Below are 25,055 nucleotides of genomic sequence, written 5' to 3'. Positions count from 1 at the left end.
TTGTTGCTCTCTCTATTCTTTCAACTGTTCGAGGATTTCATCTGTTGAAACCTCAGGTGGTGCCTGCCCACCTTTAACAGTTGTAGGCAATTCTTTGCTCTTAACTCCTGCTGCCATAATACTGATTTCTTTACTGGGGTCTCAAGTCGTAGGCTTTCCAGCCGATCAGTGGGTCGGTGATTAATTAACTAACACACCGTTGAAGTTTTGACGTCTATGGGAGCTCGAGCCGACTACCAACCGGAGGGTTCGCAAACCGGAGGCTTTCGGAATCGCGTAGAAGGAGAGGCGAATTTAGACTTTTGACCGAGGACTTTTATAAAGAGGAGTCCTTACCTCAGTATGTTGGTCCGATATCCAAAATTCAGTTTCTTCCCTCAGCGATCATGTTCGTGACGCCAAAATTGTTAGATCTCTTAATTTCCAATAAAATACGAACTCCGATTGTAGTTTTAATGTAACTTTATTCTGGCAGCAGCAACAAGCTTCTGGCTTTAAGCCAGGCCTTTGTCCTTCTGAGACCACATGGCCAAAATGGCTGTTCTTATACCTGACTCAATTTAGAGAAAAGAACACGCCTTCTTTGATGTTATTGGCTCAATTGATAGTCTGTTAACCTTTAATTGGCTCGCTACTAAAGGTCCTAAAATGTCAAGTTGATTGATGACTTAATGCAATGTGGTCTATGTTTTCTCAAAACTGCAGCCAGGCTGCAGAGCTTGAATTCTCTATCACTCCTCCTCAACTGGAGCCATGTGATCTCCTGGGAGAGGCAAAAGCCAGATAAAAACCCAGGTCAATTTAGGGAGACAAAATGTGGGAAAATTACTCTCCGACCCATCCGGGTGATCGAAACTAGTCCAGGAGATCACCCTGGCCGTATTCTATTCCCTGCAGTACTTACCAATTATATCTGCCCCGTCCAACAAAAGGTCATCCTGTCTAATCCCAATTACCAGCTCTAGGTCCGTAACCCTGCAGATTACTGCACTTCAATTGCCCATCCAACCATCTCTTAAAAGTGGTGAGGGTTTCTGCATCCACCACTCTTCCAGGCAGCGAGTTCCAGATCCCCACAACCCTCTGCGTAAAGAAGCCCCCCTCAAATCCCCTCTAAACCTTCTACCAACCACCTTAAAACTATGCCCCCTCGTAATAGATCCCTCCATCAATGGAAATAGACCATTACCATCCACTATGTCCAGGTCCCTCAATATTTTGTACACCTCAATGAGGTTTCCTCTCAATCTCCTCTGTTCCAATGAGAACAAACCCAGCCTATCCAATAACTAAGATTCTCCATTCCAGGCAGCATCCTAGTAAATCTCCTCTGCAGCCTCTCCAGTGCAATCACGTCCTTCCTATAATACGGCGACCAGAACTGCACGCAGTACTCCAGCTGTGGCCTAACCAATGTATTATACAATTTAAGCATAACCTGCCTGCTCTTAAATTCTGTGCCCCAGCCAATAAAGGCAAGCATTCCGTATGCCTTCTTAATCAACTTATCCACCTGACCTGCTACTTTTATGACCAGTCACATGGTCATAAACTGAGAAGAGCACTGTTTAAAGTGGTTTTAAAGCAGAATAGACAAAGACAAGGGGGCCAAAATTGCCCCTTTGCGCTAGGCCCATTAGCGCCTCCAGCCGTCGCTAACGGGGTAATAAGTGGTTTGCGCCCGGTGGGAGGTGGGCGGAAGTGACACGACTGGAATTCCCCACGTGATGCCTCGGCGAAAACGGCTTTGCGACGTGCCCCGAGTGGCGGCGCACACAGCGATGATATCGTCATGTGCGTCGGCCCCCTATTGTCCCTTGCCGACCCCTTTGCGTCCCGTGCTTTGGGAGCACGGTCGGAGCTGGGTGATGCCGTCGACAGCTTCCTTAAAAGGAAGGGCCAAGCGCCATAGCTGCCATCTTAATTTAATTGTCGGACAACTCTGGAGTCGGCCTGACAATGGTGGTCGCTGGTTCGGCCGGGCCACCAACAGGCAGCCGCGGCACCCTCTCTTGGGTGCCGGGCTGCTGGCCTGGCTGAACCCCTTCCTGATGGCCCAGTGAATACCACGGTGCCGGCCGTAGGCTTTGCAGCGTCCCTCCCCTTTAAGAGAGGGGGATGGACATTGTGACGCATCAGTGCAGCGCTGACTCGTTTAGCGCGTCGCTGACTCACAGTGCCGAGCTCCCATCCTGGGAGCACCCCAAGAGCACCAGCATCTTTTCCGGGGCTCATGTGTCCTCCAACTGCCGGGCAATAAAAAAATCGGATAAATCAGACTCTGCGCCCCAAACCCAGCGTCGGCCAATTTTGCCCCCAAGATGTCTAGTTGAACCTTATAAAATATATAGGCAACAAATTAGAATTGGGGCGGGGTAGGGGAGAAATATATCATACAGAGGAATAGTGGACATTTCCAAATACTTTGTTAACCTGTGTAGAATTACAGGGCAGTGTTTTCCCCACGATATGTGTTCTAAAACTCTTGCTTTTGTTTTATGAAACTTAAGTCCTCAGATCCTTCTTGAAAGTTCTAGTTGTACAGCCTACAATATCCTGTTTACGACCTCCCACATTTATCTCTGCAATATTTTTTATGATGAGCACAAATGAATCAATCAGATTGCTATCTGACTGTTCATTTTGAGGTGATAATAGAATGTGGATAAGACAAAATTTGGGCAAGGTTTTAAAATTCAAATGTCAAGAGGTTATGACCAAATTTCTGAGCTTTAATAGAAATCTGCTATTGCGTGGAAAAGGATAATTACATTTTCTTGTCAGATCATATCCATTTGATGGAATACAAAGACACTTTGTGTGGCTTATTCACGTGTAGAGTAATAGCACTGAATCAATGTCATTTTTTTCCCCAATCCTATTCCTGTAATGCTGAGATATTTTCAATTCATTACATTGCTTTGAGTACTGTTGGGGAGGATGACTCATCAGGGGAGGGCAGCAGCAGCCAAGTTCATGGCACCGTAGGTGGCTCTGCTGCAAAGGAGGGCAGGAAAAAGAGTGGGAGCGCGATAGTGATAGGGGATTCGATGGTGAGGGGAATAGATAGGCGTTTCTGCGGACGCAACCGAGACTCCAGGATGGTATGTTGCCTCCCTGGTGCAAGGGTCAAGGATGTCTCGGAGCGGGTGCAGGACATTCTGAAATGGGAGGGAGAACAGCCAGTTGTCGTGGTGCACATTGGTACCAACGACATAGGTAAAAAAAGGGATGAGGTCCTACGAAAAGAATTTAAGGAGCTAGGAGCTAAATTAAAAAGTAGGACCTCAAAAGTAGTAATCTCGGGATTGCTACCAGTGCCACGTGCTAGTCAGAGTAGGAATCGCAGGATAGCGCAGATGAATACATGGCTTGAGCAGTGGTGCAGCAGGGAGGGATTCAAATTCTTGGGGCATTGGAACCGGTTCTGGGGGAGGTGGGACCAGTACAAACCGGACGGTCTGCACCTGGGCAGGTCCGGAACCAATGTCCTAGGGGGAGTGTTTGCTAGTGCTGTTGGGGAGGAGTTAAACTAATATTGCAGGGGGATGGGAACCTATACAGGGAGACAGAGGGAGACAAAAAGGAAGCAAAAGCAAAAGACAGAAAGGAGATGAGGAAAAGTGGAGGGCAGAGAAACCCAAGGCAAAGAACAAAAAGGGCCACTGTACAGCAAAATTCTAAAAGGACAAAGGGTGTTAAAAAAACAAGCCTGAAGGCTTTGTGTCTTAATGCAAGGAGTATCCGCAATAAGGTGGATGAATTAATTGTGCAAATAGATGTTAACAAATATGATGTGATTGGGATTACGGAGACGTGGCTCCAGGATGATCAGGGCTGGGAACTCAACATCCAGGGGTATTCAACATTCAGGAAGGATAGAATAAAAGGAAAAGGAGGTGGGGTAGCATTACTGGTTAAAGAGGAGATTAATGCAATAGTTAGGAAAGACATTAGCTTGGATGATGTGGAATCTATATGGGTGGAGCTGCAGAACACTAAAGGGCAAAAATCGTTAGTGGGAGTTGTGTACAGACCTCCAAACAGTAGTAGTGATGTTGGGGAGGGCATCAAACAGGAAATTAGGAGTGCATGCAATAAAGGTGCAGCAGTTATAATGGGTGACTTTAATATGCACATAGATTGGGCTAGCCAAACTGGAAGCAATACGGTGGAGGAGGATTTCCTGGAATGCATAAGGGATGGTTTTCTAGACCAATATGTCGAGGAACCAACTAGGGGGGAGGCCATCTTAGACTGGGTGTTGTGTAATGAGAGAGGATTAATTAGCAATCTCATTGTGCGAGGCCCCTTGGGGAAGAGTGACCATAATATGGTGGAATTCTGCATTAGGATGGAGAATGAAACAGTTAATTCAGAGACCATGGTCCAGAACTTAAAGAAGGGTAACTTTGAAGGTATGAGGCATGAATTGGCTAAGATAGATTGGCTAATGATACTTAAGGGGTTGACTGTGGATGGGCAATGGCAGACATTTAGAGAACGCATGGATGAATTACAACAATTGTACATTCCTGTCTGGCGTAAAAATAAAAAAGGGAAGGTGGCTCAACCGTGGCTATCTAGGGAAATCAGGGATAGTATTAAAGCCAAGGAAGTGGCATACAAATTGGCCAGAAATAGCAGCGAACCTGAGGACTGGGAGAAATTTAGAACTCAGCAGAGGAGGACAAAGGGTTTGATTAGGGCAGGGAAAATGGAGTACGAGAAGAAGCTTGCAGGGAACATTAAGGCGGATTGCAAAAGTTTCTATAGGTATGTAAAGAGAAAGAGGTTAGTAAAAACAAACGTAGGTCCCCTGCAGTCAGAATCAGGGGAAGTCATAACGGGGAACAAAGAAATGGCAGACCAATTGAACAAGTACTTTGGTTCAGTATTCACTAAGGAGGACACAAACAACCTTCCGGATATAAAAGTGGTCAGAGGGTCTATTAAAGAGGAGGAACTGAGGGAAATCTTTATTAGTCGGGAAATTGTGTTGGGGAAATTGATGGGATTGAAGGCCGATAAATCCCCAGGGCCTGATGGACTGCATCCCAGAGTACTTAAGGAGGTGGCCTTGGAAATAGCGGATGCATTGACAGTCATTTTCCAACATTCCATTGACTCTGGATCAGTTCCTATCGAGTGGAGGGTAGCCAATGTAACCCCACTTTTTAAAAAAGGAGGGAGAGAGAAAACAGGGAATTATAGACCGGTCAGCCTGACCTCAGTAGTGGGTAAAATGATGGAATCAATTATTAAGGATGTCATAGCAGCGCATTTGGAAAATGGTGACATGATAGGTCCAAGTCAGCATGGATTTGTAAAAGGGAGATCATGCTTGACAAATCTTCTGGAATTTTTTGAGGATGTTTCCAATAAAGTGGACAAAGGAGTACCAGTTGATGTGGTATATTTGGACTTTCAGAAGGCTTTCGACAAGGTCCCACACAGGAGATTAATGTGCAAAGTTAAAGCACATGGGATTGGGGGTAGTGTGCTGACGTGGATTGAGAACTGGTTGTCAGACAGGAAGCAAAGAGTAGGAGTAAATGGGTACTTTTCGGAATGGCAGGCAGTGACTAGTGGGGTACCGCAGGGTTCTGTACTGGGGCCCCAGCTGTTTACATTATACATTAATGATTTAGACGAAGGGATTAAATGTAGTATCTCCAAATTTGCGGATGACACTAAGTTGGGTGGCAGTGTGAGCTGCGAGGAGGATGCTATGAGGCTACAGAGTGACTTGGATAGGTTAGGTGAGTGGGCAAATGCGTGGCAGATGAAGTATAATGTGGATAAATGTGAGGTTATCCACTTTGGTGGTAAAAACAGAGAGACAGACTATTATCTGAATGGTGACAGATTAGGAAAAGGGAAGGTGCAACGAGACCTGGGTGTCATGGTACATCAGTCATTGAAGGTTGGCATGCAGGTACAGCAGGCGGTTAAGAAAGCAAATGGCATGTTGGCCTTCATAGCGAGGGGATTTGAGTACAGGGGCAGGGAGGTGTTGCTACAGTTGTACAGGGCCTTGGTGAGGCCACACCTGGAGTATTGTGTACAGTTTTGGTCTCCTAACTTGAGGAAGGACATACTTGCTGTTGAGGGAGTGCAGCGAAGATTCACCAGACTGATTCCCGGGATGGTGGGACTGACCTATCAAGAAAGACTGAATCAACTGGGCTTGTATTCACTGGAGTTCAGAAGAGTGAGAGGGGACCTCATAGAAACGTTTAAAATTCTGACGGGTTTGGACAGGTTGGATGCAGGAAGAATGTTCCCAATGTTGGGGAAGTCCAGAACCAGGGGTCACAGTCTAAGGATAAGGGGTAAGCCATTTAGGACCGAGATAAGGAGAAACTTCTTCACCCAGAGAGTGGTGAACCTGTGGAATTCTCTACCACAGGAAGTAGTTGAGGCCAATTCACTAAATATATTCAAAAGGGAGTTAGATGAAGTCCTTAGTACTCGGGGGATCAAGGGGTATGGCGTGAAAGCAGGAAGTGGGTACTGAAGTTTCATGTTCAGCCATGAACTCGTTGAATGGCGGTGCAGGCTAGAAGGGCTGAATGGCCTGCTCCTGCACCTATTTTCTATGTTTCTATGTTTCTATGTTTCTATATGTTATTATTAAGTATGAAACAGGAGTTTCATTGTTGGCTTTGCTTTCTAATTGTTGAGAACATCTTGTTCAAAATAAAAAACAATATTTAGTTGAGATCTGATTGTTCAGCTTGCCATTAGGTTGGTTTCTGTGTGACAGGCAGCTCCTGTTTTTTTTTTGGTTTCCTTGTAGAATAATTAACAAAACTTTGAATAGAAAATGTATGTTATTTTTATATATATATGTACATGTGTGACAATATTTTTAAATTGATGTAAAAGGTTCTTTTTTAATACCTAGGATTAATATAAAAACAATAAAACTATGCAGTGTGTTGGAAAGCTTTATTTTCTGCAGACAACACTGGGTTCCATGTTGTGCCACATGCTGCTCATATTACCTCATTAGATCATTCAGTATGTAACTTCTAAAGTGGCACATTACCTGGGAATTCTTGGGAGCAATTGTCTAATTTGAAAATTGCATGCTAGGTATGTGTATAGACAAGAAAAGACATTCAATTTCCTCCCCCGCTCTCTTCCACTCCTCCTCCGCCCAACCCCCATTTCAAGCCTGCAGAAGTCACCTATATTTCTCTAGTCAAGTGGGCAGAAAAGTCTGCTTGGCAGACTTAGCAGAGGAAGATAGCTGTAGACTACAGGAAGATATCAGTGAACTGGTCAAATGGGCAGAAACGAGGCAAATGAACTTTAATCTGGAGAAGTTTGAGGTAATGAATATGGGGAGGGCTAACAAGGCACGGGAATACACAATAAATTATAGGATACTGAGAAATGTAGAGGAACAGAGTGGCCTTGGAGTGCATGTCCATAGTTCACTGAAGGTAGCAGGACAGGTTGATAAGGTGGTTAAGAAGGCACACGGGATACTTTCCTTTATTAACCGAAGCATAGAATATAAGAGCAGGGAGGTTATGCCAGAACTGTTCTGGTCATCACATTATAGGAAATATGTGATTGCACTAGAGAGGGTACATAGGAGATTCACGAGGAAGTCGGAAGGATTGGAAAATTTTAGCTATGAAGAAAAATTGAATAGGCTGGGGTTTTTTGAACAGAGGAGGCTGAGGGGAGACTTAATTGAGGTGTATAAAATTATGAGGGGCCTAACTAGGCTGAGGAAGCATCTATTTCCCTCAGCCAATATGTCAATAACCAGGGGGCATAGATTTAAAGTAATTGGTAGAAGGATTAGAGGGGAGTTGAGGAGAACTTTTTTTCACCCAGAGGGTGGTGGGGGTCTGAAACTCACTGAAAGGGTGGTAGAGGCAAATACCCTCATCACATGACGTGCCGTAAACTGTAAGGCTAGAGACCAAGAGCTAGAAAGTGGGATTCAGCAAGATAGTTCTTTTGACAGGCACAGATATGATGGGCCGAATGGCGGCCTCTTGTGCCGTAAATTAACTTAGTGATGTCAATTTCTCTTTCCTCCGAAATGATCACTTTGTTTTAACATTGTACTCCATTGCACAGCAACATGGAACTGGACTTATCCAGCTTTGATAGTTGTAGATTTGTATGACAGATAATTCGAGATCTGCTTCTAAACCTCTCACTGTCATGCGTTATTAGCCATCGCTGGAAATGGAAAAACCAAAACTACGCTTGTGAGCCTATATAGCGATGCTACAGCAAATCAGTTGCATGATTCTACACACAAATTAAACTTTACCCATTCTTGACTTGTTCTTCTCAGGACAGGGTGTGGAAAATCCCGTTCATAGCTACTCTTGCACACCACCCAGTGACAGGCAGAAGAACCATCCCAGAAGTAGATCAAGTGCCACTCAGTTGAAGAACAGCCTGCAGTGTAATGGGGCTTAATTTGTGGTGGTAGGGGGGATATCTTTATTTTTAATTATTCAAAACTACTTGGATTTGCTCAAGTCAGTTGAAATTAAGAATGCCACTTCTATTTCTTAGAGCAGCTTTTTATTTAAATATAGAAACATAGAAAATAGGTGCACGAGTAGGCCATTTGGCTCTTTGAGCCTGCACCACTATTTAATAAGATCATGGCTGATCATTCCCACAGTACCCTTTTCCTACTTTCTCTCCATACCCCTTGATCCCTTTAGCTGTAAGGGCCACATCTAACTCCCTCTTGAATATATCCAATGAACTGGCATCAACAACTCTCTGCGGCAGGGAATTCCACAGGCTAACAACTCTCTGAGTGAAGAAGTTTCTCCTCATCTCAGTCCTAAATGGCCTACCCCTTATCCTAAGACTGTGTCCTCTGGTTCTGGACTACCCCAACATTGGGAACATTCTTCCTGCATCTAACCTGTCCAGTCCCATCAGAATCTTATATGTTTCTATGAGATCCCCTCTCATCCTTCTAAACTCCAGTGTATAAAGGCCCAGTTGATCCAGTCTCTCCTCATATGTCAGTCCAGCCATTCCTGGAATCAGTCTGGTGAACCTTCGCTGCACTCCCTCAATAGCAAGAACGTCATTCCTCAGATTAGGAGACCAAAACAGAACACAATATTCCAAGTGAGGCCTCACCAAGGCGCTGTACAAGTGCAGTAAGACCTCCCCGCTACTATTCTCAAATCCCCTAGCTATGAAAGCCAACATGCCATTTGCCTTCTTCACCGCCTGCTGTACCTACATGCCAACTTTCAATGACTGATGAACCATGACACCCAGGACTCGTTGTACCTCCCCTTTTCCTAATCTGCTGCCATTCAGATAATATTCTGCCTTCGTGTTTTTGCCACCAAAGTGGATAACCGCACATTTATCCACATTATACTGCATCTGCCATGCATTTGCCCACTCACCTAACCTGTCCAAATCACCCTGCAGCCTCTTAGCGTCCTCCTCACAGCTCACACCGCCACCCAGTTTAGTGTCATCTGCAAACTTGGAGATATTACACTCAATTCCTTCATCCAAATCATTATGTATATTGTAAAGAGCTGGGGTCCCAGCACTGAGCCCTGCGGCACTCCAGTAGTCACTGCCTGCCATTCTGAAAAGGACCCGTTTATCCCGACTCTCTGCTTCCTGTCTGCCAACCAATTCTCTATCCAGGCCAGTACATTAGTCCTAATACCATGTGCTTTGAGTTTGCACACCAATCTCTTATGTGGGACCTTGTCAAAGGCCTTTTGAAAGTCGAAATACACCACATCCACTGGTTCTCCCTTGCCCACTCGACTAGTTACGTCCTCAAAAAATTCCAGAAGATTTGTCAAGCATGATTTCCCTTTCATAAATCCATGCTGACTTGGACCGATCCTGTCACTGCTTTCCAAATGTGCTGCTATTTCATCCTTAATAATTGATTCCAACATTTCCCCCACTACTGATGTCAGGCTAACCGGTCTATAATTACCCGTTTTCTCTCTCCCTCCTTTTTTAAAAAGTGGTGTTACATTAGCTACCCTCCAGTCCATAGGAAATGATCCAGAGTCGATATACTGTTGGAAAATGATCACCAATGCATCCACTATTTCTCGGGCCACTTCCTTAAGTACTCTGGGATGCAGACAGTCAGGCCCTGGGGATTTATCGGCCTTCAATCCCATCAATTTCCCCAACACAATTTCCCGCCTAACAAGGATAGCCTTCAGTTCCTCCTTCGCACTAGACCCTCGTTCCCCAAAACATCCGGAAGGTTATTTGTGTCTTCCTTCGTGAAGACAGAACCAAAGTATTTGTTCAATTGGTCTGCCATTTCTTTGTTCCCATTATAAATTCACCTGAGTCCGACTGCAAAGGACCTACGTTTGTCTTCACTAATCTTTTTCTCTCCACGGACCTATAGAAGCTTTTGCATTCAGTTTTTATGTTCTCGGCAAGCTTCCTCTCGTATTCTATTTTCCCCCTCCTAATTAAACCCTTTGGCCTCCTCTGCTGAATTCTAAATTTCTCCCAGTCCTCAGGTTTGCTGCTTTTTCTGCCAATTTATATGCCTCTTCCTTGGATCTAACACTATCCTTAATTTCCCTTGTTAGCCACGGTTGAGCCACCTTCCCTGTTTTATTTTTACTCCAGACAGGGATGTACAATTGTTGAAGTTCATCCATGTGATCTATAAATGTTTGCCATTGCCTATCCACCGTCAACCCTTTAAGTATCATTTGCCAGTCTATTCTAGCCAGTTCACGTCTCATACCGTCGAAGTTAGCTTTCCTTAAGTTCAGGACCCTAGTTTCTAAATTAACTGTGTCACTCTCCATCTTAATAAAGAATTCTACCATATTATAGTCACTCTTCCCCAAGGGGCCTCGCGCAACAAGATTGCTAATTAGTCCCTTCTCATTACCCAGTCACGGATGGCCAGCTCTCTAGTTGGTTCCTCGACATATTGGTCAAAAAAACCATCCCTAATACACTTCAGGAAATCCTCCTCCACCGCATTGCTACCAGTTTGGTTAGCCCAATCTAAATGCAAAATAAAGTCGCCCATGATAACTGCTGTACCTTTATTGCACACATCCCTTATTTCTTGTTTGTTGCTGTCCCCAACCTCACTACTACTGTTTGATGGCCTGTACACAACACCCACCAGCATTTTCTGCCCTTTGGTATTCCGTAGCTTCACCCATACCGATTCCATATCATCCAAGCCAATGTCCTTCCTTACTATTGCATTAATTTCCTCTTTAACCAGCAACGCCACTCCGCTTCCTTTTCCTTTCTGTCTATCCTTCCTAAATGTTGAATACTCCTGGATGTTGAGTTCCCAGCCTTGGTCACCCTGGAACCATGTCTACGTGATGCCAATTACATCGTATGCATTAACTGCTATCTGCACAGTTAATTCGTCCACCTTATTCCGAATACTCCTCGCATTGAGGCACAGAGCCTTCAGGCTTGTCTTTTTAACACACTTTGCCCCTTTAGCATTTTGCTGTAATATAGCACTTTTTGTTTTTTTGCCTTAGGTTTCTCTGCCCTCCACTTTTACTCTTCTCCTTTCTATCTTTTGCTTCTGTCTCCCTTTTATTTCCCTCTGTCTCCCTGCATAGGTTCCCATTCACCAGCCATATTAGTTTAACTCCTCCCCAACAGCACTAACAAACACTCCCCCTCGGACATTGGTTCCGGTCCTGCCCAGGTGCAGACTGTCCGGTTTGTACTGGTCCCACCTCCCCCAGAACCGGTTCCAATGCCCCAGGAATTTGAATCCCTCCCTTCTCCATCACTCCTCAAGCCACGTATTCATTTGAGCTATCCTGCGATTCCTACTCTGACTAGCATGCGGCACTGGTAGCAATCCTGAGATTACTACTTTTGAGGTCCTACTTTTTTAATTTAGCTCCAAGCTCCCTAAATTCGTCTCGTAGGACCTCAAATAGAATATATGTGAAATGAAGTGTACTATTCAAACAAATATTTGGACCAGTAAAATGTCTCAAGTGCTCCAAATATTGGTGTACTTCACTATAAGGAACAAATTCTAATCCCCTCATTGAATCATTAACATGACTGCCACTATCTAGTAGTGCTGCTTTAACTGGAACTTGATTATGAACTACAAAGATATTGCAGTGCCTCTATATCCTTTTTATAATATGGCAACCAGAATTGTACGCATAACTTCCTTACTTTTCAATTCTATACCTTTAGAAATAAACCCTCGTGCTTTTTTATGGCCTTGCTAACCTGTGTCGCAACTTTTAGTGATTTGTATATTTAGAAACATAGAAAATAGGTGCAGGAGTAGGCTATTTGGCCCTTGGAGCTTGCACCACCATTCAATATGACTATAGCTGATCATGCAACTTCAGTACCCCATTCCTGCTTTCTCTCCATACCCCTTGATCCCTTTAGCTGTAAGGGCCACATCTAACTCCCTTTTGAATATGTTGATTTCTGGATTCTTTTCCCTCAATCTGGTTCAGTGAAATCACTGAGTCGAATACCGATTATGCTTTAAACAAAGCAAGCTTTTATTTAAAAAGCAAATCCCGATCGGGGACCTTATCAGACAGAAGGAATGCTTCCTGATAGATTGCACTCACTTCCTATGGACAAAGTGACGTTACATTGTAAAGGGACGACAGTTATACATTTTCGGTAAAAGATAACAAGATACAAATAGAGTGACATCCTAGTTCAGCCTATCCTCTTTGATCCCTCTTTCCCTTTGTCCACTCATAAGCCGATCTAAGAATGGTCTGATTTTACACAAAGGCCCATTATAAGCTACTAAGACCTTGAGGTTTTTCTGCAAGCTGTGGGTTTTGTTTCAATATGTGTTAGTGTTGTAACATTTTGCAGTCTCGAGTCTGAGATGTCATGGCTATTCCTCCATGAATTATTTGTTAGCTTATACTGGCCATATATAATTCCCACGTTCTCAACTTCAATGTCTCTATACATTTTCAAACATTCACATTCCCCCCTTTTATCATTCCATGATAACACTTAGGATCATTCTCGGAGTATCGCATTCATCCGTTCACACTCTATTGCTTCCGGGTCCCAGGACTGGGCCCACAAACCTCCACCTGCTTTATTCGGAAGGTGAGAGAGGATGGTGACTCGTGCACCTGTGGTGATGTTGAGACTGTTTGGACATTTGCTGTACCCCATGGTATGTCCCTTGTTACTGGTGTCATTTCGGGTTAGACATATGTCCCCGGTTTGGCCTCCCAATCCTCGAGGTATTGGTCAGGGCTAAGAATGGGGGTTCCTTTCCACGGTCGTAGGTTGGTTGGTACCATCCCTGGAACGTCTGACTAATGGGGTCTCCAGCACTCTCCCACTTGGTGACCTCCCCGTGGTCGTTCATGTGGTAACAGTATGATACTCCTCCTGATCTCCGTGATCCCTCTTTTGACCCGCCTTTCCTCTCTCATATTTGTATTGGCCCCCCTCCTCTCGTGATAGTTTGGCTCTGAATCCATCTGACAGTCTCAGCTAGGGTTAGTGGAATGGGGTGTATTTCCAATCCCATCAGAATTTTATATGTTTCAATGAGATCCCCTCTTATTCTTCTAAATTCCAGTGAATATAAACCTAGTCAATCCAGTCTTTCTTCATATGTCAGTCCTGACATCTTGGGAATCAGTCGAGTGAACCTTTGCTGTACTCCCTCAATAGCAAGAATGTCCTTCCTCAGATTAGGAGACCAAAACTGAACACAATATTCAAGGTGTGGCCTCACCAAGGCCCTGTACAACTGCAGTAAGCCTCCCTGCTCCGATACTCAATTGCTCTTGCTATGAAGGCTAACATGCCTTTTGCTTTCTTCACCGCCTGCTGTACCTGCATGCCAACTTTCAATGACTGATGTACCATGACACGCAGGTCTCATTGCACCTCCCCTTTTCCTAATCTGTCACCATTCAGATAATAGTCCACCTTCCTGTTTTTGCCACCAAAGTGGATAACCTCACATTTATCTACATTATACTGCATCTGCCATGCATTTGCCCACTCACCTAACCTATCCAAGTCACCCTGCAGCCTCTTAGCATCCTCCTCACAGCTCACACTGCCACCCAGCTTAGTGTCATCTGCAAACTTGGAAATATTACATTCAATTCCTTAGTCCAAATCATTACTGTATATTGTAAATAGCTGGGGTCCCAGCACTGAGCCCTGCGGCACCCCACTAGTCACTGCCTGCCATTCTGAAAAGGACCCATTTATTCCTACTCTTCGCTTCCTGTCTGCCAACCAGTTCTTTATCCACATCAATACATTAACCCCAATACCATGTGCTTTAATTTTGCACACTAAACTCTTGTGTGGGACCTTGTCAAAAGCCTTTTGAAAGTCCAAATACACCACATTAATAGTACTTTGTGTGCTACTGTTGTCTCATAGGAAACTGTATTTCAGTGACCTGGCACATGTTCTTCTTTCTTGGTTGGAACTGGGAGAAAGACGACCTCCTTTTTTTCTTTTTATTTGGTGGTGAGGGTGAGGTCGCTGTTTTTCAGGTACAGGACTAGAAATTGGTTTGCACCCGAATTTGGGGGCAGACCCACGGCGAAAACAAGTTCCATGTTGGAACTGATGTGCAAGAGGTCGTTACAAAATTGGCCCTCTTGCATCATCAGGACATGACCAGCATGCTGGCCGTTGATAGTCAAGCCCCGAGGTAGTGCGCCGGCCGCAAAAAGGCTGAAAGTCAGCTGGGTCAACACCAACATTGGGCCTCCAGTAAGTCTGGGGTGCAGGGTAGTTCGGAGATCAGGAAGTGGGCAAGTGGTGACCAATTCTGCTCCTCTTAGCTCCACGTTCGAGCAAGTAACATTTTTTTTTCACTTGCTTTTTTTTGTGGCAGCCTCCAGCCTTTTTAAGGACTGCTGATTTGGCTGCTTTGGGCCAGAGAAAACTGGCTGCAGCTGGCACAGTGCATGCTGCTGTCAGTCATGATCCAATTTTCCAAAGGGGTCCAAAATGTTTTGACCTCCCTTTGCGTAGGTCTTGAGTGTAATGCTAGTTTCAAGTAGGCACACAACACCAGGGCTCCCTAACCAATTTGATATGATTCCCGGCATGGTCTGAGCTTGCAAGCCAAATTGAACCTTTCAGCACCCGTTTTTTAGCCTGCAAAATAGGTGCTGGCTCATCCAATGTGTAGGCCACCGTCCCTTTTGTAGTTGTAAGTATATTAAAATGTTAAAACATACAAATCTTCATGTTTCAATCATTTATTTGAGGTAAGTAGCTATATCGGCTGGAACAATGACGCCTTAAATTAAAACATTTTAAATTGAGCACAGCTGATTTCGTGTTTGTGTGTATAATTTATATTTACATCGCCATTATTTATTGTACTATAAATTACTCATTAAAAAGCGATGGTATATTCAACACTGGTGGACTCTAAGAAGATAAGAATTAGGAGCAGGAGTAGGCCAAAGGGCCCCTTGAGCCTGCTCCGCCATTTAATAAGATCTTGACTGATCTTCTACCTCAACTCCACTCTACAACCAAGCATCTGATCCTTGTGACAAGTAAAACTGTTTTCCAGCTCTGGTGTCTACATATTTAAATAGATAAAGATTGACTGTCTTCAGAATGATTACATTGGATTTTTAACTCAATATGCCTCTTGCCTCACCTCTCAGCCATATTCATGCAAAACCTAGTGTTGGTCAGTATAGGCCAGATAAGGATGGGTTGGTCATAATTGTATACTTCTCAATGAGCTTGGTCAGAAATGAAGTTTCTAACATGGGTTTCTAGTTCCACTATGACAGAATACTGTACTTCCAATGATCCTGGCAGAAAATGGCCAAAACTCAGCCCAACTATCACAAGCCGATATGAGTGATAAGCTTTCATCAGGTGGTTGGCAAACAGTTTTGTTGCGTACACTACTGGTTTGTTGTCTGTAAAACAAAAGTACACACAGATATTACTCTTTAGTTAGGAAGGACATTAGCTTGGATGATGTGGAATCTATTTGGGTAGAGCTGCAGAACACCAAAGGGCAAAAAACGTTAGTGGGAGTTGTGTACAGACCTCCAAACAGTAGTAGTGATGTTGGGGAGGGCATCAAACATGAAATTAGGGGTGCGTGCAATAAAGGTGCAGCAGTTATAATGGGTGACTTTAATATGCACATAGATTGGGCTAACCAAACTGGAAGCAATAAGGTGGAGGAGGATTTTCTGGAGTGCATAAGGGATGGTTTTTTAGACCAATATGTCGAGGAACCAACTAGGGGGGAGGCCATCTTGGACTGGGTGTTATGTAATGAGAGAGGATTAATTAGCAATCTCGTTGTGCGAGGCCCCTTGGGGAAAAGTGACCATAATATGGTGGAATTCTGCATTGGGATGGAGAATGAAACAGTTAATTCAGAGACCATGGTCCAGAACTTAAAGAAGGCTAACTTTGAAGGTATGAGGCGTGAATTGGCTGGGATGGATTGGCGAATGATACTTAAGGGGTTGACTGTGGATGGGCAATGGCAGACATTTAGAGACCGCATGGATGAACTACAACAATTGTACATTCCTGTCTGGCGTAAAAATAAAAAAGGGAAGGTGGCTCAACCGTGGCTATCAAGGGAAATCAGGGATAGTATTAAAGCCAAGGAAGTGGCATACAAATTGGCCAGAAATAGCAGCGAACCTGGGGACTGGGAGAAATTTAGAACTCAGCAGAGGAGGACAAAGGGTTTGATTAGGGCAGGGAAAATGGAGTATGAGAAGAAGCTTGCAGGGAACATTAAGACGGATTGCAAAAGTTTCTATAGATATGTAAAGAGAAAAAGGTTAGTAAAGACAAACGTAGGTCCCCTGCAGTCAGAATCAGGGGAAGTCATAACGGGGAACAAAGAAATGGCGGACCAATTGAACAAGTAATTTGGTTCGGTATTCACGAAGGAGGACACGAACAACCTTCCGGTTATAAAAGGGGTCGGGGGGTCTAGTAAGGAGGAGGAACTGAGGGAAATCCTTATTAGCTGGGAAATTGTGTTGGGGAAATTGATGGGATTGAAGGCCGATAAATCCCCAGGGCCTGATGGACTGCATCCCAGAGTACTTAAGGAGGTGGCCTTGGAAATAGTGGATGCGTTAACAGTCATTTTCCAACATTCCATTGACTCTGGATCAGTTCCTATGGAGTGGAGGGTAGCCAATGTAACCCCACTTTTTAAAAAAGGAGGGAGAGAGAAAACAGGGAATTATAGACCGGTCAGCCTGACATCGGTAGTGGGTAAAATGATGGAATCAATTATTAAGGATGTCATAGCAGTGCATTTGGAAAGAGGTGACATGATAGGTCCAAGTCAGCATGGATTTGTGAAAGGGAAATCATGCTTGACAAATCTTCTGGAATTTTTTGAGGATGTTTCCAGTAGAGTGGATAAGGGAGAACCAGTTGATTTGGTATATTTGGACTTTCAGAAGGCGTTCGACAAGGTCCCACACAAGAGATTGATGTGCAAAGTTAGAGCACATGGGATTGGGGGTAGTGTACTAACATGGATTGAGAACTGGTTGTCAGACAGGAAGCAAAGAGTAGGAGTAAATGGGTACTTTTCAGAATGGCAGGCAGTGACTAGTGGGGTACCGCAAGGTTCTATGCTGGGGCCACAGTTGTTTACACTGTACATTAATGATTTAGATGAGGGGATTAAATGTAGTATCTCCAAATTTGCGGATGACACTAAGTTGGGTGGCAGTGTGAGCTGCGAGGAGGATGCTGTGAGGCTGCAGAGCGACTTGGATAGGTTAGGTGAGTGGGCAAATGCATGGCAGATGAAGTATAATGTGGATAAATGTGAGGTTATCCACTTTGGTGGTAAAAACAGAGAGACAGACTATTATCTGAATGGTGACAGATTAGGAAAAGGGAAGGTGCAAAGAGACCTGGGTGTCATGGTACATCAGTCATTGAAGGTTGGCATGCAGGTGCAGCAGGCGGTTAAGAAAGCAAATGGCATGTTGGCCTTCATAGCAAGGGGATTTGAGTACAGGGGCAGGGAGGTGTTGCTACAGTTGTACAGGGCATTGGTGAGGCCACACCTGGAGTATTGTGTACAGTTTTGGTCTCCTAACCTGAGGAAGGACATTCTTGCTATTGAGGGAGTGCAGCGAAGGTTCACCAGACTGATTCCCGGGATGGCGGGACTGACCTATCAAGAAAGACTGGATCAACTGGGCTTGTATTCACTGGAGTTCAGAAGAATGAGAGGGGACCTCATAGAAACATTTAAAATTCTGACGGGGTTAGACAGGTTAGATGCAGGAAGAATGTTCCCAATGTTGGGGAAGTCCAGAACCAGAGGTCACAGTTTAAGGATAAGGGGTAAGCCATTTAGGACCGAGATGCGGAGGAACTTCTTCACCCAGAGAGTGGTGAACCTGTGGAATTCTCTACCACAGAAAGTTGTTGAGGCCAATTCACTAAATATATTCAAAAAGGAGTTAGATGAGGTCCTTACTACTAGGGGGATCAAGGGGTATGGCGAGAAAGCAGGAATGGGGTACTGAAGTTGAATGTTCAGCCATGAACTCATTGAATGGCGGTGCAGGCTAGAAGGGCCGAATGGCCTACTCCTGCACCTATTTTCTATGTTTCTATGTTTTGGAATTTAATTGTGTATTATTTTTTAGATTTATAAAAAATTTTTTTTTCAGGAAAATGAAGGGTCGAGCTCCACTACCACCACCTCAGCCAGCTCCACGCAGGATCCTCACTGCTACCCAAAATTGTAGAGTTAAACATAATGAGCAGAATCCTGGAGACATGAAAGAAAATGTATTGCCTGGGACAGTGGACATACTGGTTGTCTTACCAAATGGTGCAGAAAAAACGGTTGAAGTGAGTGGAAGGTAAGCAATGAACAAGAATCGCTTCAGTCATTGGGCTGCAAACTGTGTGCACAAAATTATACTTGAAGCAGCAATAATGTCATGTTCATGTGGTAATACCATTTTAATTAAGCTGAGCTTTGCATTTTGACAGCAAGTGAATCATCATCATCATAGGCGGTCCCTCGTATCGAGGATGACTTGCTTCCACGCCAAAAAGGGATGAGTTCACAGGTGTTTCAGTGAAGGACCTGATAGTCCAGGTCCCGAAATACATGTTGAAGGGTGGAAGATGCCTGTGCGTAGATTTTTTTAACAGGTAATGCACACCAGCCACCACACGGACTTGACAGAGCTCGGTCTTGGTCCAGTGGCAAGGATTAACCAAGATGACTGGCAGGTCATCACATCATTTGAACCTTAATTTCCCAAACAGCACAAGTCTAGTGTTTCTTAAAGGCTTCTCATCATGGATTATTGTTGAAGACACATCAGAAATTGGTTACAGCAATGTATAACCAAGTTTAGATGTTTGAACTAATTGACATATTTGAGGGGGCAATAAACTACTCTTTGTACAACAAGATGTATGCGACAATATAATTGAATTCTGACAAGTGAATTTACGCTTATTGTAAGATGTAAATCTAACGTCTGCCATTTGCTTTGCCAAACTAGTTAGTGCAAGCTATTTGCAGCAGTCAAAAGAGGAAACAAAAACAGAAATGCTAGAAATCTGCAGCAGATTAGTCAGCATCTAAAAGATAAAGGCAGCTTCAGATTAAACATTTTTTAGAAATCAGTCCTTGATAGTTGACATTTTAAACAATTTATATCGATATGAAAAGGCACTATGACTAAATAGTATTAAACAATAACTAATCCTGGTTCCTATTGCCGTGACTGGCCTTCATCTCAAACAAAAATTTGCAGGAGAGAGTTGAAAGTTTAAACTACACAGCAAAACTCTGACTGCATTCAGTTTGGGTCATGATGACCCAAACAAATCACATGCCATCTCACTATGGGCTTGTATTAAAAACTGCACAGCACCCAGCCATGCATTCAGAGCGATTAAATTGCTAACGAGCAATGTGCGACTTAATTTACTACTTAATCCATGGGGAGATTCAGGTTAGGCATTCAGAATAGTTGAATGCTAACTTTTACTTTTGCAGCCAGACAATAGGATGGGTGATGGTGGGAGTTTGTAACCTACATATTTTGCTTACTAGATAGCTGCCTCCACTGTTTTGCCCTTGTCTATTTCCTGCACCTTGTACTGTGAGTTCACAACAAATATATATTTTTACAACAGGAAAAGAACGGGATATTTGTTCCGTGCCATGTATATGCCAGAGTGCAGTTCAAGCTGTTGCCAGATTGCCAGCTGGGCTGCTTTCCTTCAGATACTGTTGCCAGGATACTTTATTACCACTTTTGTAATACAGGTACTACAATATCTTTAGGTTGTGTCAGAAAAATTGATAAAGCACAATGAGGCAAGGTATTACTTAAACATCTGTCTCTTTATTTCTTGTGAGGTGTTAGCCATGGCTTTGTGGTTGCATTTTCGCCTCTGAGTCAGAAGGTTGTGGGTTCAAGTCCCACTCCAGAGACATAATGGCCTGGATTTTGCAGTGGGTAATGATGGCGAACTGTTCGCTCTGAAACTGACCGCAACTTAAGGATTTAGCGCATGCGGATCTAAACGTGGAAATCCTAAAGTTGCGGCCAGTCATTCACTGCTCCGACACAGGCTATGCTGTAGACCCCCCACCATAGCTGGCAATCAGTGAAACGGACAAAAACTTAGGCTTTTCCATACTAACATCGCTGTTAAATACACCATTAAATGTTAAGCCTTGTTGGAATAGGTTTTAACTGGGATTTGACTGCTAGACAAACTTAAAAAAATATATATTTGTGGAGCGTCCCATTATGATAAAAATCACAATTTTATTTAAATTAAAAAATTATTTTTTTAATGATTGTTCATGATATTTCAGTTTCTACCTATCTCCATGTGAAAGTCCCAATCTTCATTTCACACTCTAACATTTTTTTAAAGTCTGGATAAAAGCTGCTTTTTATTTTCTGGTTTGCTGTCAATTCTTCAATGTGATTGGCTGCATAGGCAGTTTGTTGACAACACTGCAGCTCTTCGCTGGGAATTCCCATTAAAGTGTGCTACAATCAATTACACATCGAGAAAGACATGCGAGATCTGTGGGCAGCTTTCTTCGAGGCCAGCGGCGAGTGTCTTTGCTTCGCCACTGACCACAAATTACCGGCCAACATAGGTTGACACTCCAGTGCAGTGCAGAGAACATGGGAACAGGAGTAGGCCATTTAACCCCCTCGAGCCTGTTTCACCATTCACTTAGATCATGGCTGATCTGTGACTCATATCCTTTGGTAAACAGAAATCTATCAGTCTCAGATTTAAAATTAAGAATTGACCCAACATGAACTGCCTTTTGCAGAAGAGAGTTCCAAACTTTTACCACACTTTATATGTAGAAGCGTTTCTTAACTTCACTCCTGAAAGGCCTGGCTCTAATTTCTAGGCTGTGTCCCCTAGTCCTAGAATCCCCAACCAGCGGAAATAATTTCTCTCTATCTACCCTATCAGTTCCTCCTAATATCTTGAAAACTTTGATCAAATCACCCCTTAATCTTCTAAATTCTGGGGCATACAACCAAGTTTGTATAATCTCTCCTTGTAATTTAATCCTTGGAGTCCATGTATCGTTCTAGTAAATCTACTCTGCACTTCCTCCAAGGCCAATATATCCTTCCTAAGGTGTGTTGCCTAGAACTGAACACAGTACTCAAGGTGTGGTCTAACCAGGACTGTGTATAGCTGCAGCATGACTTCTAACCTGTTGTTTTCTCGTCCTCTAGATATAAAATCTAGCATTCAATTAGACTTTTTTGATTATTTTTTGTATCTGTCTGTGACATTTTAATGATCTATATACATGGACCATTAAATCTATTTGGACCACCACTACTTCTACCTTTTCATCATTTTTAAAGTACCCTAATCTATCCTTTTTAGGTTTAAAGTAGATGACCTCACACTTGCCTATATTGAAATCCATTCACTTAATCTATTGATATCTCTTTGTAATTTTATGCTTCCAACTACACTGTTTATAGTCTTCGTCTTTCATATGGCAGTACCAAAGCAAATCATTGTTTACATTGTTGCCTAAGCTTGGGCTCAACTTTCCCCAGTAATTTGTGCCGCTCTATTTGGCCTATATTTTAAAAATCCAACTTTCCCAAAGATTGTGCGCCAGTGTAACTCTGTTACGATTTTTTTAGGTTGTTTTTTTTGCGTCATAGCATAACCTGATGTCTGTGCCAGTTTTTCACAATTATGCAAGTTACAATTCTCCTAGGACAGCGTATATGACCACTCCCAAAAAACCTTCTGGGCACGTGAGAAAAACCAGCATACATCAGAAATACGCCATTGTTTTTCGGTAAAGTTTTCGAGGGAGTCAAGAACACATAAATATGCATCATCAAGCTTAAATTTTTCCAACTGAAAATGCAGAAAATGGAAATTTAATGCAATTCTTTAAGTTTAGATTTTTTTTAAAGTACCATGCCACCACCGAATGTCTCCAAACTGAGCTCGAGGGTTGGAGCGTCGGCCAGCAGAAACGGTACCTCGCCCAGGCTCGGGGTTCGGCTTGAAAAGAAGCCTAGGGGTGGGAGGCGGTGTGGAAGCCGAACTGAAGGGATGAGAACCCTTACACTATGCCACTATGCATCAAAAGAAGCCCAGGGGACTGGGAGGGCTGGTGGGGGGGGGGATGCGGAAGCCGAAATGAAGGCATGAGAAGCCTTACACTATGCAGCAAGCAGCATCAAATGAAGCCCTGGGGGGTGGGTGTGGAAGCCGAAGTGAAGGCATGAGAAGCCTTACATTATGCCACTATGCAGCAAGCAGCATCAAATGAAGGGCTGGGGGTGCTTCCTGTAGTGTATGTATGCCTGGGTTTACCTGCCACCAGGGGAGTGACCATTGGAGGTCATTGGGACACAGCCCTTGTATATAGTTTAACTCCTCCCCAACAGCACTAGCAAACAGTTGGTGAGAGGGGAGCGACCTGTCAAAAGCCCAGCGGGAGATCGAGCCAGCGGCAGTTGGTGAGAGGGGAGCGACCTGTCAAAAGCCCAGCGGGAGATCGAGAGCCAGCGGCAGTTGGTGAGAGGGGAGCGACCTGTCAAAAGCCCAGCGGGAGATCGAGAGCCAGCGGCAGTTGGTGAGAGGGGAGTGCCTATCAAAAGCCCAGCGGGAGATCGAGAGCCAGCGGCAGTTGGTGAGAGGGGAGCGACCTGTCAAAAGCCCAGCGGGAGATCGAGAGCCAGCGGCAGTTGGTGAGAGGGGAGCGACCTGTCAAAAGCCCAGCGGGAGATCGAGAGCCAGCGGCAGTTGGTGAGAGGGGAGCGACCTGTCAAAAGCCCAGCGGGAGATCGAGAGCCAGCGGCAGTTGGTGAGAGGGGAGCGACCTGTCAAAAGCATACTGGTGCAGCTACAGCGGGAGAGAAAGCAAAATAGAAGTAGAAAGTAATCAAAAAGTGACGTCACAGCCAATGGGGTAAGTGATTGGCTGGTGTTGGGTGAGTAGCTTTTCTTTTATTTTTTATATCAGTAAGTGAACTATAACATTGTTATTACCAATTTAAGGGTATCTAAGGTTAAGACATGGCAGGAGAGCTCAGTCATGTGATATGCTCCTCCTGTACCATGTGGGAACTCGGGGACACTTCCGGTGTCCCTGACGACTACGTGTGTGGGAAGTGTATCCGCCTCGAGCTCTTGACGGTCCGCGTTGCAGAATTGGAGCTGAAGGTGGATTCACTCTGGAGCATCCACGATGCTGAGAATGACGTGAGTATCACGTGTAGTGAGTTGGTCTTACCGCAGGAGAAGGGTCCACAGCCAGATATGGAATGGAAGACCAACAGGAAGAGCAGTGCAAGAAAGATAGTGCAGGAGTCCCCTGTGGTCATCCCCCTGCAAAACAGATACACTGCTTTGAGTACTGTTGGGGAGGATGACTCATCAGGGGAGGGCAGCAGCAGCCAAGTTCATGGCACCGTAGGTGGCTCTGCTGCAAAGGAGGGCAGGAAAAAGAGTGGGAGCGCGATAGTGATAGGGGATTCGATGGTGAGGGGAATAGATAGGCGTTTCTGCGGACGCAACCGAGACTCCAGGATGGTATGTTGCCTCCCTGGTGCAAGGGTCAAGGATGTCTCGGAGCGGGTGCAGGACATTCTGAAATGGGAGGGAGAACAGCCAGTTGTCGTGGTGCACATTGGTACCAACGACATAGGTAAAAAAAGGGATGAGGTCCTACGAAAAGAATTTAAGGAGCTAGGAGCTAAAGCAAAAGACAGAAAGGAGATGAGGAAAAGTGGAGGGCAGAGAAACCCAAGGCAAAGAACAAAAAGGGCCACTGTACAGCAAAATTCTAAAAGGACAAAGGGTGTTAAAAAAACAAGCCTGAAGGCTTTGTGTCTTAATGCAAGGAGTATCCGCAATAAGGTGGATGAATTAATTGTGCAAATAGATGTTAACAAATATGATGTGATTGGGATTACGGAGACGTGGCTCCAGGATGATCAGGGCTGGGAACTCAACATCCAGGGGTATTCAACATTCAGGAAGGATAGAATAAAAGGAAAAGGAGGTGGGGTAGCATTACTGGTTAAAGAGGAGATTAATGCAATAGTTAGGAAAGACATTAGCTTGGATGATGTGGAATCTATATGGGTGGAGCTGCAGAACACTAAAGGGCAAAAATCGTTAGTGGGAGTTGTGTACAGACCTCCAAACAGTAGTAGTGATGTTGGGGAGGGCATCAAACAGGAAATTAGGAGTGCATGCAATAAAGGTGCAGCAGTTATAATGGGTGACTTTAATATGCACATAGATTGGGCTAGCCAAACTGGAAGCAATACGGTGGAGGAGGATTTCCTGGAATGCATAAGGGATGGTTTTCTAGACCAATATGTCGAGGAACCAACTAGGGGGGAGGCCATCTTAGACTGGGTGTTGTGTAATGAGAGAGGATTAATTAGCAATCTCATTGTGCGAGGCCCCTTGGGGAAGAGTGACCATAATATGGTGGAATTCTGCATTAGGATGGA

General features: G+C 44.2%; 1 protein-coding gene across 2 annotated transcripts in view; it reads left to right on the top strand.

Moving 5' to 3' along the window:
- The window catches only part of cobl (cordon-bleu WH2 repeat protein), a 751,655-nt gene that overhangs the window by 254,993 nt on the left and 471,607 nt on the right, over positions 1 to 25,055 (top strand). For both annotated transcript variants that reach the window (XM_070881173.1, XM_070881172.1), the window contains exon 3: positions 18,708 to 18,902. In XM_070881173.1, the coding sequence (XP_070737274.1) occupies positions 18,708 to 18,902 (195 nt within the window). The remainder of the gene's footprint in view (positions 1 to 18,707; positions 18,903 to 25,055) is intronic.

Source organism: Pristiophorus japonicus, chromosome 5 (assembly GCF_044704955.1).
Source record: "Pristiophorus japonicus isolate sPriJap1 chromosome 5, sPriJap1.hap1, whole genome shotgun sequence".
NCBI lineage: Eukaryota > Metazoa > Chordata > Chondrichthyes > Pristiophoridae > Pristiophorus > Pristiophorus japonicus.
Note: the sequence above shows the minus strand (reverse complement) of the source record. Positions and strands in the feature narration are given on the sequence as shown.